At 38.0% G+C, this 15,274-nt stretch overlaps 1 protein-coding gene across 2 annotated transcripts in view; it reads left to right on the top strand.

The window, feature by feature from the left end:
• Window positions 1-16: 16 nt before the first annotated feature.
• Window positions 17-15,274, top strand: part of PLAA (phospholipase A2 activating protein) — a 39,027-nt gene continuing 23,769 nt past the window's right edge. For both annotated transcript variants that reach the window (XM_040631487.1, XM_008695077.2), the window contains exons 1-2: window positions 17-266; window positions 6,426-6,619. In XM_040631487.1, coding sequence (XP_040487421.1) covers window positions 118-266; window positions 6,426-6,619 — 343 coding nt within the window. In that variant the 5' untranslated portion in view covers window positions 17-117. The remainder of the gene's footprint in view (window positions 267-6,425; window positions 6,620-15,274) is intronic.

Below are 15,274 nucleotides of genomic sequence, written 5' to 3'. Positions count from 1 at the left end.
CTCAGCGGCCTCTCACCTGCAGGCCACTCGCCCGCCGCGCTCCGGCGCACCCCCGGCCTCCCCTGCGGACTGATCTCGCGCGGTGCCTGGGCCCCGGGAGCCGGACCGACGAGGGCCATGGCGAGCGGCGCCGCCAGGTACCGGCTAAGCTGCTCTCTCTCAGGTCACGAGCTGGATGTGCGGGGCCTGGTATGCAGCCTCTATCCGCCGGGGGCCTTTGTGTCCGTGTCCCGAGACCGCACTACCCGCCTCTGGGTCCCAGACAGGTGAGCGCTGCGAGTCCGGGGGCTCCCACCACCCACCCCCGCCTGTGTTGCAAGCTTCCTAGTGCTGATGGGAAGAGAGGGACGTTCCCTGCTGTTACTCTTCACTCTCCCCGGCCTTCACTCCAGTCCTCGTTCCCTCCCAGTTCTGAGAGCACTTGTACTCTGGGCGCACTGTGTAAGAAACCTGTGAGATATAGGTGGAAAGAGCACCGCTTTCGGGTAACAGACGTACATTCTTGTCCTAGCGGATAATAGAGACGTATGTTCTTGTCCTAACTTGACCACTAACGGGTGGGTGACCTTGGACGAACCTCTTATCTATTGGGCGATGATTTCCTGTGTTTCTTTTAGATTTGAAAATTTATTTGTGCTAGGTGCACCACCCCAAATGAGACATTGTGAAACATCTGACATGTAATTGAAGTAAATCCTCTTCTTTCCCTAGAATTTGCTCTGTAGTTTTCCCTCACATTTAATTTTTGAGAACTTTTAATTTTTGAGAACCTTAGTTCTGAAAAATTGCGTGGCAGAAAGTTGCCTTGGCTGCTCTCCTTATTGTCCAAATTAGAGTTTCTTAGTCTGGAGTGGGCCGTAGTGTGGGGTGGGCCTAGATGGAGGGAATGAAACTTTTCCCATGTTTTGTGGATGTGTAGGGATGTACTGTTTTCTTGAGAGAAAGCCCATTGCCTTCAAAAGATTGTCAGAGGGATTAACCAAAAAGATAAATTAAGGAACAGAAGGTTAAGCTCAGGTCCAAATCAAGTTCAAGGGGTCAGTTCTGATTTGGCTGGTTGTAACAGGAAATTTATGACCCAGGAGACCGCTTTCAGTTTAGAAAGAGAAAACTTCAGATGATTTGCTTTGTTCTGTAGTAAGTCTCCCATTAGTATGGGTTTCCCTCAGAGTTTGGGTAACCATGCATAAATTCAGATGATAACTGTTGGTTGGGTGCCTCCTATTTGTTTACAATCCTGAAGAAGAATAAGACAACAGACAAGTTCCCCGTTTTCATGGAGCTTTCTTATAGTCTGGGAGGGAAGGTGGATCAGAAAAATGTAAAATAATTATTCACTGGCATGTGTACTATGAAAAAAGCAAATATAGAATTGAGGGAAGGGATGTTAAAGGAAGCCCCTCCGAGGAGGGTTTTGTTTTTTAAAGCTGATAACCAAGGTGGACCTGGTCATGGGAGCAAGGAATGAGGAGGGATGAATTCAAAGAGCTTTGTAGGCATTAGGAGGATCAAGCACAGAGACGCTGGATTAAGAAAGAGGCAAGTCCCTTTGTGCGGGAGGGAATGAGCTGTGAGGTGAGGGCGGGAGCCAGAGGTTGGCGGGAGCCAGAGGTTGGCTGGAACCAGATGCTATGGTATGAGTGCTGTGAGGAGTAAGCAGAAGCCTTCAGTGAGTTTCATGCAGGGAGCAGCATGATTTGATTGACCTGTTGAGAAGTTCTTCTAGCTGCTGGAGGAGATTGGATTGCCAAGGAATAAATGTGGAAATCTGGAGGCTTTTGCTGTAGTGCAGCCAATACATGATGATAAAACAGACTAGAAATATTGTAGAGCATATTGAATTGGATGAGATGATCTCTAATGGTCTCTTTCTAAGATTCTGTGATATTCCAAATCACTTAGTAACACTAACACCTAACTTTTTGTGTATTCGAGTGTCATTACTGATTAAGCTTATATCTTTAAAATTGAGTTCAGTAGAAGCATATACCTAGTAGGATATAAACATTGCAGTAAGGATTAACTAAAGTATGCCCGCTGTCATAGTCAAGTCCCGTCATTAAACTTCACATGTTTTGTAGGACTCTGCTAACTTTTGTAGCTTAAATCACTGGAGCATTTGCATTTTTCAGGAACTTCAGGAATTTGAGGCCGAAATCATCTATTTGAAAAGTGGTGTTTTTTTTTTAAAGATTTATTTCTTTCAGAGAGAGAGAGAGAGAATGAGCACAAGCATGAGTGGGGGGAGGGGCAGAGGGCAAAGCAGACTCCTTGCCATGTGGGTCTTGATCCCAGGATCCTGGGATCATGACCTGAGCCGAAGGCAGACATTTAACCGACTGTGCCACCCAGGTGCCCAGAAAAGTGGGGTTTTTTTTTTTAAACTCATGTTTTTGGTTTTGTGTTCGAAATCATTCATGAATTTATTCAGCTAACACTCATTGAGAGCCTGCATTGTGCCGCCCGCAGGAGTGGATAGTGGGTGATTAGCGAGATAAGATTGTTTTCTCTCCGATTTCCAAATGCTTAGAGTAGGGCATCTCATAGTCACTGGGTGATGAGTCTTTTCTACACCCATATAAAAAGTGTCCTCAAGGCTGACATCCTGACAATTTCTATTTCATGGTATGTTAATAAAGTTAATAAAGTGCTGTAAATGCGGCCAAATAGTAAATGAAAATTGTTTTCCCGTGTACATTGTTGATGGAGTTCTTGATCAGGGTAGTTAGTATACAGATGGCTTGGGACTGCTGGGGGAATTTAATTTAGTTTTAGGGAAGCAAAGTAGTTCTATTCTAGGATGCACTAAACAAGATACTGTGTCTTTCGCAAAAGCCCATTGAAAATCCAGAAATTCTCTGGGCCTTCAGAAGACCCTTCAGAATGGAGACATTATTTTTTGGTTAGACACTGAACTGAACCAGTCAACATGCCATTGTTTCAGACTGCTTCAGGCCTCTCTGTAAGCGCACTTCAAATTAAACAATTTCTCAAGTCGGTTACCAACTGTTGCATTGCCTTTTGAAAACTACCCATATTTGAAAGATGCAACTTCAGGTTTAAGGTTGTGTTTTAAATCTTCCCTGACCATGCTGAGGTTGAAATGATTTCTCCCTCATGTAAACACTCAGCACTTTGAGTCCTAAGTTCAGTTAGTTCCATGGGGTTTGTTGAGAAATCAGAGCCATTCTCTTCTCAACTCCAATTTCCCTTTCTTGGAGGCAAAATTTTTCTCTCTTTTAACTGCTTATTTTTTGTATTTTACTTGCACATCTATGTATAAAGTGCTTTATTGCTATTTCTTTTTATTTTAAAAATATTTTAGGCATTTTTGTTCATACTATGGAGTATTTAGCTCTCTTTCTGCCCCCTAACAATCCCCATCATATATGCATTTTTTCTATGCTCTAACCCTTGTAGTTAACCTTAATTTAGACGAAATCAGTATTTTATGACTGCACACACAGTCTATTTACACCGGAGCTGTGAAATAAACTATGATAACTTTTCCTCAACCATTTTATGATCTCCCTGTTGCTAGTAAGTGCCCTCTTTTAGGTTTTCATTTGTTTCATTTTCTATGTATTTATCACCAATTCAACTTCATATTCCTAGCTAGTTGCCTAAATCTCTTCTCAAGAGCTTTAGACACCCTGGATATTTTAGTTTCATCTTCCCGGCAATGAAAACTGGTCTGTCTACGTCTGGTGCACAACAAATCCAGCCATCTGCCTTCATTTTGCTCTCTACAGTTCCCTCTTTCGGGCCTCTTGTATTGGATTTCTGTTATCTGTGTCCTTTTACTTCTTAGTTTTCTTTCCTGGTGACTTACTGGAGCATATTCTTCAGGAACTTCCTGAAATAAAGTGCATTGGTGATAAATGTATTAGACCTTGCAAGTCTGAAAATGATTTTATTCTGCTTGCCACTTGAATAAAAATTTAAATGTTTGTACTACCGTTCTAATTCCCAAATAGTTTTCCTTCAGAATTAAGGAGCCATTGCTCCATTGTATTCTAGGCTTTAATGTTACAATTGAGAAGTCTGAAGCCAATCTGATTCTTGAGCTATTATTTTTTTCTCTCTGGAATACAGTGTATATTCATGCATTGTTCTGGGCCATTAGAGGGCCCTTTAATGTGAAAACTCATGTCTGTAAGTTCTGGGACATTTTCTTAAATCAGTTCTTAGGTTTCTTCCTCTTGATTTTCTCTGTCCTTATTTTCTGGAACTTTTAATTCAGATATTGAACTTGTTTCTGAATTTATTTTCCCTCTCTCTCTCTCTCTGCTGTATTCTCTCAGAAATTGCTTTGACTTTTTGTGAAATTATGTTCCTGTTCCATGGTTGCAATATATCTCTAAGAATGATAGTGATGATTTTTTTAAGTTATTTTTTTCTTAGTGGTCTGTTTCCTTCAAATTGGTTTTTTCCCCTCCCTATTTATTTTGATCACTATATTTCATGGTGAAGAGTGCTTTCCCCATATGTCTGGTCATCCTTGTTTTGTGCTCATTGTTAAGAGTGGAGGACCAAAAAGCTCCTGGGAGAGTCTCCCCATGGTTGGGGCTTGCTGGCTATGAGCTTCAGTGTAGGGTTATCTGGCTGGACCATTTCATTGGACTGATCTGCCTGGAGAATGACTGCCCTTGTGAAGGTACCGGTTCCTCATACCCCAAGTCTCAGCTATGCCTTGTGTCCTTCCAGTCAAAGATTTTCAGCTTTTCTGGGTGCAAGACGGGCAGTTGTCTGGCTGGGATATATAGCTGCTTCCCCCCCCCTTAACACTGGTATTAAGTATTTTTTTCCATCAATTCAAGAAATATTTAATGCTTACCACATATAACATTGTGTTAGGAACTTGGGGGGATAAAAAGAAGAATTAGATCTGGATTTTGCCTTTCAGAACTTCATAGACCACTAAAGAAGATGCACAGAAACATCTATAGTAGGAAGTGCTAAGAGTCACAAATAAGTAGATTTAGCGGTTTATATAATATAGATTTTTAAACACATCCTATCTTTTGGATTTCTGTAGGCCTGTTGATAAAATGCTTTCTAAAAGCATATTTAAAAAAAATAATAAAGTGGATAAGTTAAAAATAGCTACTACCAAATACCTTCCTTTGAGGGTTTTTTCATATGATTTGGCCTCCAACTGATTCTGAAGATTTTCAGTAGTCTTCCTTATTCTAGTTCCTACCCTTTTTTTGTCCCTATTCATGGGTAGTGCCGCTAATATTCTTGAGCTTTTTGGGGATTCATTGGCAGACTGGTCCTCTACTTTGCCTAATACCTACTTAGAACTCAGTTTTCTCAGGTCTCCTATAGCCTTTGCTATTTTTTAATCAGCTTTCAGTATTCCAAGTTATATTCCTGTTTCTTTTTCTTCTCATTCTCCCTGGCCTTGTGGGTTTATGCTTTTCTTTGAAATGTGTGTGTATTTATGTTTATCTGGGAGTCTTTTATATGCAATTGTCCTGTCTCCTTCCACTACATTGTAAACTTTTTGATTTAGCTTGAGTCATGGATATAATTCTTTATATTCCTCTCAGCAGCTAACTTACTGCCTTCACATAGTATATTGTAATCTGTTGTTTGACTTGTTAGGTCAGGCAGTGATGCTGAGTGACTGATGAATAAAACAAATTGATAACTAACCTAAATTCCTTCCTTCCTTCCTTCCTTCCTTCCTTCCTCCCTTCCTGGTAGGCTCCATGCCCAGCGTGGAGCCCAACACAGGGGTTGAACTCATGACCCTGAGATCAAGACCTGAGCTGAGATCGAGAGTAGGACGCTTAACCAACTGAGCCACCCAGGCACCCCAGAAGCTGATAATCTTTCTAATCCCAAGACATTTATTAATATGCTGTGTCTCTAGAACAGTCGTTTTTATATCCCTGTATTCCCTTGGTTTGCATATTGAAGATGATTGATGGTCTAGCTATTTAGATATACATACTATACTAATGGGTACTAAATTAATATTTCATAGTGTGAAAATATACTCCTTGTGTTTAAGGCTTCTCGATAGTAGATTCCATTATTCCTAATTGCATGAATGTTTCACTTCACTAGGGATTTCTGAGGGTGACAGTCACAGATGAATATAAATAAAGATGGAATATGAGAAAAAGCCATTTATGATACTTGTTTCCCTCTCTTTCCTCCTTTTTCTTTCCCTTAATTAACATACTTTTCTCCGTGAAGTACAAATTAAACTTTGAATTTGATGTGAATCTCAATAGTAGCTAATAAAATTAGATATTTAATATTTAACTTAAAACAATAGATCCTTAAAGTAACATGTACTGTAAAGTTCAACCTGAACACTAAAAGAAAATGAGTACTCTGACAATTCATCTCATGTCCTATGCTAAGTCAGGGGCCACATGTATGTCTTATTAATTATCATGTCTTTCTAGTCCTAACAGGGGCTTTACAGAAATGCACTGTATGAGTGGCCACTCCAATTTTGTATCTTGTGTATGCATCATACCTTCAAGTGACATGTACCCTCATGGACTGATCGCCACTGGAGGAAATGACCACAATATTTGCATTTTCTCACTGGAAAGTCCAGCACCACTTTATATACTGAAAGGTCACAAGAATACTGGTGAGTATAATGCTTTGGTTTTTTTTCTATTTGAAGAAGTTTCATCCTTTGGAAAATAAAATTCACATATCTGCATTCCGTACTATTTATTGTTTGTTTTACCTATGGCTATAGCTTGGTAGTGAAAACCTTTTTCGATCGTCATCATTCTGTAAATTCTCTGTTACAGATTTATTGTTGTCATCAGTAAAGGTTGACATGCTTATATATGTAAAAAGTAGTGTACCATTACAAAAGGAAGAAGTCGTATAATTTTAATTCACTTTGTGGTTTTGGTTTTTCAACTATTTTGTGCAAGGAATTAACATAGGAAGACTAAAAACATTTCTCCATCTTTTGGTTGTTATATCTGTATTTATACAGCAGATCGAAGACCAAGAACAAATGTGTTTAGGGCCTTGATATCATAACTGAAGAATATTCTGAATATTGTTTTCTGTGATTTGTGTATATTTCTGATTGATGTTCCTGGATTTGTGTGTGGCTTCATGGCTCTTTGTTATAAAATGATATGCTTATTAATCAGTGCAATATGTGTACCTATTTTATGTCTGGATCTGTAAGCAAATAGTATGGCCCATCAACACTTTAAACTTAATTCCTTTAAAAAAATTTGTAAGATGTTTTGTGCGTATGTATGTGAAATCTTTAATACAGAGTGATACAGACTTTTTAAACTTTATTAAGGAAGTCTTGACATGTATATAAGAGTATAAACACAGTATTTTATAAGTAGTTATATATAAAAGAGAATAATGCTCTTTTCCACCCACGTATTTACATAGCGTTATATGTATTGTCAGCATGCGGCCTGTCTTGTTTCATCTATCCCCTCTTCCACAACATTATTTTAAAGGAGATTTCCAATATACTGTTTCATTTGTAAATACCTTAATATGTAGCTTTAAATTAGGGTTTGGCAAACCTTTTCTGTAAAGGGCCAGATAGTAAATATTTTAGGCTTTGCAGGCCATGTGGTCACTTTTACAACTTTTCAACTCTGCTGTTGTGTACAAAAGCAGCCATTGACAATAAATAAATGAATGAGCATGTCTGTATTTCAATAAATCTCTATTTATGGACACTGAAATTTGAATGTCATAATTTTCACATATCGGGAAATATCTTTCAGTTTTTTCCCTCAATCACTTAAAAATGTAAAAACTATTCCTAGTTTGTACACTGTACAAAAACGGGTGGCCCATAGGCCATAGTTTGTTGATCCCTCTAAAAGATAAGAATTTTTTTTTTAATAATCATTACGCCTAAAACAAAACCTAATTTCTTATTATCAAGTATCCCATGAAGGCTCAAATTATACTCAGTTGTCTCATAAATGTTTTTTTACAATTTGAACTGTGACTGAACTAAGGTCCACATGTCTTTTCATCTATGGGTTTCTTTCCTTTTTTTTCCCCCTCTCTATTTGAAACCAGCTAATTTATCCTGTAGGCTTTCCTGCAATCTGAACTTTGCTGATTAAAGCCTCATTGTTTACTTTTATATGTTCCTCAATCCCCTGTATGTCTTATAAGCTATTAGATCTAGAAGCTTAATTCAGATCAAGTTCTTGGCAAATACACGTTATAGGTAGTATTGCATACTTTCAGCTGTAGCACATTAAGAGGCACTTAACATCTCTGTGATGTTAAGATTAATTAGTAGGTTCAAGTGTTGTATCATTCATTCATTTTAAATTCCCATCAGTCTTTTATGTAATGGTTTTTAGCATGTATTGATGATCACACACAGATCTAGTATTTCATTAAGATTTGCAAGATCTATGTACTCTAATTCTACCATTATTTTTGCATTTATAAGCTAGCATTTTTTTAAATATAGAATTTTCTCATATCAATTCTTTGGTTACATGGGAGACTTTTATACAGGGAAGGCAGGATAAATGCTCTTTTACAGAGTTTCAGAGTGAGCAGGTTTCCTAGCATCTTTTTTTTTTCTTCTTTTTCATTCTCAAATTGTCCCATATTTGACCGTTGGAAACCTCTTTAAATTGGCCCTGGTGGACTTTTGATAAGACCTTTAGCAATCTTCCTTGCTTTTGGTACTACAGAATGTTCCAGGTTCACTTTATGCATTTCTTCTTCTAGACCTGAAATCAGCTGTTTCACCAAGAAGCCCTGTTTTTTGCTTTTGTTTTTTTAATGGGGCAATAATAACTGGAAACCTCAGTTTGGGCTGTAATGGTGTTCAACAGGAATTTTTTAAACCTTATCTTGTTCTATAATTCTATAAAATATATACAATTTCAAAGGAAAACAACAAGGTATGTTCAAAGAAGTCTAGATTTAGTCTGTGTTGCCTTCTTGCACTATCTTTTTCCTTATATTTTTTATTAAATTTGTTAGCGGATAGGTATGTATATTTATATTGCTCCTTTATATATAAAAGATAAAAAGATACTATATGAAATTTTCTGCCTTCCTCTTTTTGCTTGATAATATTACCACCTTGGAGATCTCTTTATTATGCTATATAGACATCTTCTTCATTCGTTTTTACAGTGGCATTTTTATTCACTGTTTAGCTAGCTGTGCTATGGTGATTCTAGCTTATTCAACTAGTCCCCTATTGATAGGCATCTGAGTTTGCAATCTTTTGCTAGTACAGATACTGCCATGATAAATGGCTCTGTACATATGTCATTTCTTTCTCTTGGAAGTGTCACTTAGGTATAATATCCATTTCTGGATCAAAAGATAAGTGCATATATGTTTTGTTATAAGTGCAAAGTAGTTTTTTGTTGAGTATTGTGGAGTCCCTTCATTAGTTGTAACTTTTTCTGCATTTCCAGCAGCATCATGAGTCCCTATTTTCCTTACCGATGGAGTATGATGTCAGATTTTTAGATTGTTGCCAAAATGATAAGTGAAAAGTGAAATTTGCATCTCTCTTTTTATAGAGAGGGGCATCTTCCTATATGGAAGGGATTTTTATCCTTCTTTTTCCTGTGAACTGTATTAAAAACTCTTGCCCATTTAATACAGGGTTACTGGCCATTTTTGAAATCCTTAATTAGAGTTATTAACCCGTTGATACAAATCACAGTTTTTTTCCCATTTTGTTATCTTTTTTACTTTGCAATTTTTTTTGTAGTGCAAAAGTCAATTTTTATGTAATCATGTTTGTCTTGATCTTTTACGGTGTTATGAGATCTTACAGAAATCTGTAGAGTAAAAACTACTGTTTCAGTTTTGTAGGGTGTTTTTTTCTGCCTGATTTATTTGTACTTTATTATAAGGTAATCTTTTGTTATTTTGTTAGTTTGCTTGATGTTTTAGAGGCCAAATATTATTTGTTTTTTTTCCCCTCCTTTGATACCCCATACCATGCTAGTGAATTTAGCTGAAGAAATTAATGATTGACATTCTTATATTATTTTTTGGTCAGTTTTCTAGTCCAAATCTTATTTTCTAGATAGTAGAGTAGTACTATCTTTTAGTTGATATGTATAACACTTCCCAGTTTCATTATAAGTTGTGATTCTTTTTTTTTTTTTTAAGATTTTTTTATTTATTTATTTGACAGAGATAGAGACAGCCAGCGAGAGAGGGAACACAAGCAGGGGGAGTGGGAGAGGAAGAAGCAGGCTCACAGCGGAGGAGCCCGATGTGGGGCTCGATCCCACAACGCCGGGATCACGCCCTGAGCCGAAGGCAGACGCTTAACTGCTGTGCCACCCAGGCGCACCTATAAGTTGTGATTCTAAGTAATTTTATGTTACATTATATGATATCGTAAGGCTTTTCTCCCCTACCTATTCAAAGCTAAATGCTCCCTATGCTTATTGAAAGAGATTTATTTTGTTATTCGTCCTTTCTGCCTGATCGTGAAAGATATTTTAAGAAAGAAGTTTTCTGATCTCTCAAAATAATGTTTCTCTTGAATTATATGTTACATTGATCTCTGAGAGAATATAAAAAGCATTCCCAATTACAACTGTCAAGGTGAGACATTTAGAAAATTGGAATTGGCAGCTAATTCTTCTTATGAGAGAACCTCCTGTTCCCACAGATTTAAAAACCGAACGTTATTTTGTAAATTCAGCTTGATTCACAATTATCCGTTAGGAAATACATGGTATATATTTTTGGAGGTAAATTATTATTATCTGAGAAATAAGTTTATCCAAAAGAAAAAAGTTTTTAAAAATTAACCATTTCCTGAAAACTTATGGTTCTTTGTTTTTAGACTGGTTCATGAATAATGTATTAATATAAAATCAAATGGTTAAATTTACTACTCTTCTGGACATTTGAGTTTAAAGAACAACTGAGGATGCATAACCTTTAAGTTGATTTTTTTAAATTTTTAATTATTTGAAAAGGAACTTTTCATATAAATGGAAAATTTTACTTTGATTTCAATATTCAGATACAGTAATCATATTTTTATGTGTACAGTAATCTGTTTCGGTCTTTGTCCCTATGACTAAGCATAGGTAATACTTTACAGATCCACAGAAGGTATTTTCTGTTTCAATTACCAAGACTATTTCCTGATTATCTAATTTTTTTCATTTTAAAGATTAAAATCATTTCATTTCATTTCTCTGAACTTTAGTTTCCTCATCTGTTAAATGGAAATAACAGCAGCCCTTAGTTCCTGGGGTTCTTGTGGAATGTAATGTACTTTTTATGGTGTCTGGCACATGGTAACGACTGTGTGTCTCTTAGTATCACTAAGCAAAGGTTTCTGCTTCTTTGCAGAAGCTCAACACCAGCACCTGTTTACAACTTCATATTTTACATACAAATCCTATTTTCCTTTTGTCCTACTTGCTTTTCTACTTGTTTTTAGTTTTATTATATTATATATATTTATGAAAGTCACTTAAGATTTTTTTGGAGTAGAGTAGGTAACAGAATTTGGGGAATGTTTGTTTAAATGTAATCAGTACATATATTGTTCTTAAATTATATTCCTATCCAGGTTAAAAATTGTTTTTTCCTAAAGTTAATGGCCCCTTTTTTTCATTTCCATATTTTTCTGCATAACTGTAGCTGATATTTTACAAGGGTTGCAGGAAGTTTCCTAAATGCCTGTTACATTTTTCAAATAGTCTAACACATAATGAATCAGAATAGGCTAAGTTATGTTATAGTAACAAACACTTCCCTGATCTCAGTGTCATCACACAGGAGTATTTCTCACTCACTGTACATAGTCATCATGGATTAGTGAAGGGAATCTGCTCCTGGAGTTTCTCAGGGACCCAGACTGATTGGGGGCTCTCTCTTACTATATGCTTCTGGAGTTTGTTGTAGCAGAGAAAGGGCAGTGTGATTAATAATGCATTGACTCTTGAAAGCATTTACCTGAAAGTGTCAGCCACCATTCATACTGTTGACTAATGTGTGCATCATTGGCTGTGCCTAACGTCATGCACAGAAAGGGCAAGCTACCACAGTCTGCCTCTGGTTATCAGTTATTCAGCTTGCTGTCCCTTATGCAGGCAGAACATACCCACCTCTCTCTCAGTGTCAGACAAGCCAAATTTCCCATCCAGTTAGAGCATCAATCCCAAAGTTAAGAATCTCTGGGTGATAGATATTGTTTTAAGCGTGAGAGAGGTGGTGCTCAGGTGTTTTGACATCAGGTCCAGCCCTCTCTTGAAGTCAGAGATCTGTGGGCTAAAAACACAGGTTCTCTGTCATCCATTCACCCAGTTATACAGTTGTGGAACTGTAGGGTAATCAGAGCCAACACTGCCATTCAGAAAAGGGAATGGTGCAAGACAGCAGTTCCTAATCTGTAGTCATATTGACATCTAGACGGGCGTCTGTTTCAAGAACTTACCTACTTGGAGAGTGAAGAGATTTTTGTGATCTGGTCTCTCTGGTCTCTAAAAGGGGTTCCCCAGTCCATTATTCTTCACAGCTCTCCTTCAGCCTTCCTGAGTATTCTTTCTTTTCTATTATTCTCCTTGGTCACCTTGATGCATACCCTCCTTGGAGACGGAACAACATTCTCAGCTTGCCTTCTGCCTATAAGATTTGGTGCATAGGGGTCATTTTAAGTCTTGAACAGTCACAGACTTTTTTTTTTAGTTCTTGGCAATGCAACTCTCTTATTAGGCTTCTTGCCTATTTGATTCCAGTCAGACCTCTGTGTCAATAGCCATACCCTCAGCTGTAGCCTGATTTGTTGTATTTCTCCTCCTCTCTCCTTTCCTCTTTTCCTACCTGCCTTTCCAGATATTACTACTGAAGCCTTGAGCCTGTCAGAGCTCATTGGGAAAGCTGCACCCTCAGGTTCTTTTCCTTGAGCCATTCACCGAGCTGAAGGCATTTATTTTCATGGTGACAACCTAATTTCCTTTGCTTTGAATATACTTAAAATCCATTTAGAAATGTTGGCACTGTGCATGCTGGTCGTGTTTTTGATTTGTTCCTCTTGCATGGCTGAGTTTCATTTGTCCTTTGCTGCTAAATGGCCTTCTCAGGTTTGTATTTTATCATTTGGGGTTGAGAGGCAGTTGGCTCTTCTCACCCTGCAAGTCCCTAGTTTCTGAACTCCATTCCTGCGTGAGAACCAGCCACTTCTTGATCTCATTCCATTCTTTTAGTACTTAGATGTAACTGATAGCAACTGACGTCTATCACCGAAGTCCCATTTTCCAACCTCTTTCTTTTGAGCTACGAGTCTATATCTTGTCTTGGGTTATTGCCGGCAGCAGTTTCACCAGATGCTCCTCACTGCGTAAGGGTTACCCCACTTCCGTTGTCTGATGACAGTGTCTTCCTCACTACCTGCCCATTAATCTAATGCCATTTTTAGGTTTTTGTTTCAGCAGGGCCTCACTTGTGCTACCAGTTTCTGAATCAGTCAGGTAGGCTAGGTGACCTTGTAATAGACAATTCCAGAATTTCTGGAGCTTAACACAAGAAAAGTTTGCTTTGCTTCTTACAGATCTAGTGCAGTGCAGCAGGGGGCTCTGCTCCTTAAAATTATGCAGGGATCTGGGGTGACAGAGGCTTCATCTCAATACGTGCTTTCACAGACACTGTGAAAGACACTTTCACAGCAGCAGGGAGGGAACATGGATGGCTTAATCGTGTACCTGTCCTTAAAGTTTCTACTGGTGAATAACATTTCTGCTCATTTTTCAATGCCAGAACAAGTCATGTGGCATGCCTAAAGCCAAAAAAAACTGGGCAAGTTCAGTATTACCATTTGTTTAGAAGGTAAAGAGCAGAAAATATCTGATGAATATCACTAATGGCTACCACACACATCACAATATTTATGTGTTCCATGTTTTTCCTGGAAACTTACCTCTTCAGGCCTGCTGTTGGATTGATGCTCTGGGCTGATGTCAACCCTGTATTCCCCTTTGCCAATATATTTCCTAGAAAAAATTCCCATATTTTTATCATTTTTAGCTTGCACTTTCGTTTTGGTGTGATAAAGCTATTGTAGCTTCTTAAGAAAGCTGCGACATAGGGCTATTTTAAATATATTTGTATATTAGAAAATGGCTTTATTCTGGGGCGCCTGGGTAGCGCAGTCGTGAAAGCGTCTGCCTTCCGCTCAGGGCGTGATCCTGGCGTTTCGGGATCGAGTCCCACGTCAGGCTCCTCCGCTGTGAGCCTGCTTCTTCCTCTCCCACTCCCCCTGCTGTGTTCCGTCTCTCGCTGGCTGTCTCTCTGTCACATAAATAAATAAAATCTTAAAAAAAAAAAAAAAAAAAAAGAAAATGGCTTTATTCTGTCCTTACATCTGGTTGTTAAGTTGGCTAGATGTGAAATCCTGTGTTAAAATCATTTAATCATATGGGGTGCCTGGGTGGTTCAGTTGTTAAGCGTCTGCCTTTGGCTCAGGGCATGATCCTGGCGTAGTGGGATCGAGCCCCATGTCAGGCCTCTCCGCTGGGAGCCTGATTCTTCTTCTCCCACTCCCCCTGCTTGTGTTCCCTCTCTCACTGGCTGTCTCTCTCTCTGTCAAATAAATAAATACAATCTTTTTTTTTTTAATCATTTAATCTTAGAATTTTGACGGCATTGCTCTATTGGCTTTTAGTGTCTGGTGTTAACTGAAGAGTTTGATGCTGTTCTGATTTCCCATCTTCTATGAGACACACTGCTGGTCCCCTTGTAAGCTTTTAGGATCATCTCTATTTCTGATGTAACAGATTTTCACGGTACATCTCTGTCTCTGAAAGTACCTTAAATTTGGCACCTTTGTGGGTTCATTGAATTTAAACATTTGTGTCCTTCACTTTCGAGTCTTTCTTGTATTATTTCTTTGTCCCCTCTGCCCTGTCCCCTATTATCTCTTTCTGGAGTCCCTTTCATTGGATATTGAACATTCTGAAATTATTTTCTGACTTTTTACACTTTTTCCATTTTTTGCGTCTTTGACTTTTTAGTCTAATTCTCTGGGGAGACTTTTTTTTTCTAGTGCCATTTTGTTTTGGTTTGGTTCTTCTACTTTTAGCTTTTATTTTTCTTGTTCTGTCACTAGCTTTTCTTATATAATATCTTAACCTATTTGCAAATATTATAGTATTCGTTTTTTGTTGTTTTTGTATGTGTTTTTACTTCCTTTTTTTTTTTTAAAGATTTATTTATTTATTAGAGAGATAGTCCTGGGGAAGAGAGAGTGGCAGAGGGAGAGAGAGTCTTAAGCAGACTC

This window comes from Ursus maritimus, unplaced genomic scaffold, assembly GCF_017311325.1.
Source record: "Ursus maritimus isolate PB19 unplaced genomic scaffold, ASM1731132v1 scaffold_17, whole genome shotgun sequence".
Taxonomy (NCBI): Eukaryota; Metazoa; Chordata; class Mammalia; order Carnivora; family Ursidae; genus Ursus; species Ursus maritimus.
The sequence above is the reverse complement of the archived record's forward strand: the minus strand, read 5'-3'. Positions and strand labels throughout refer to the sequence as shown.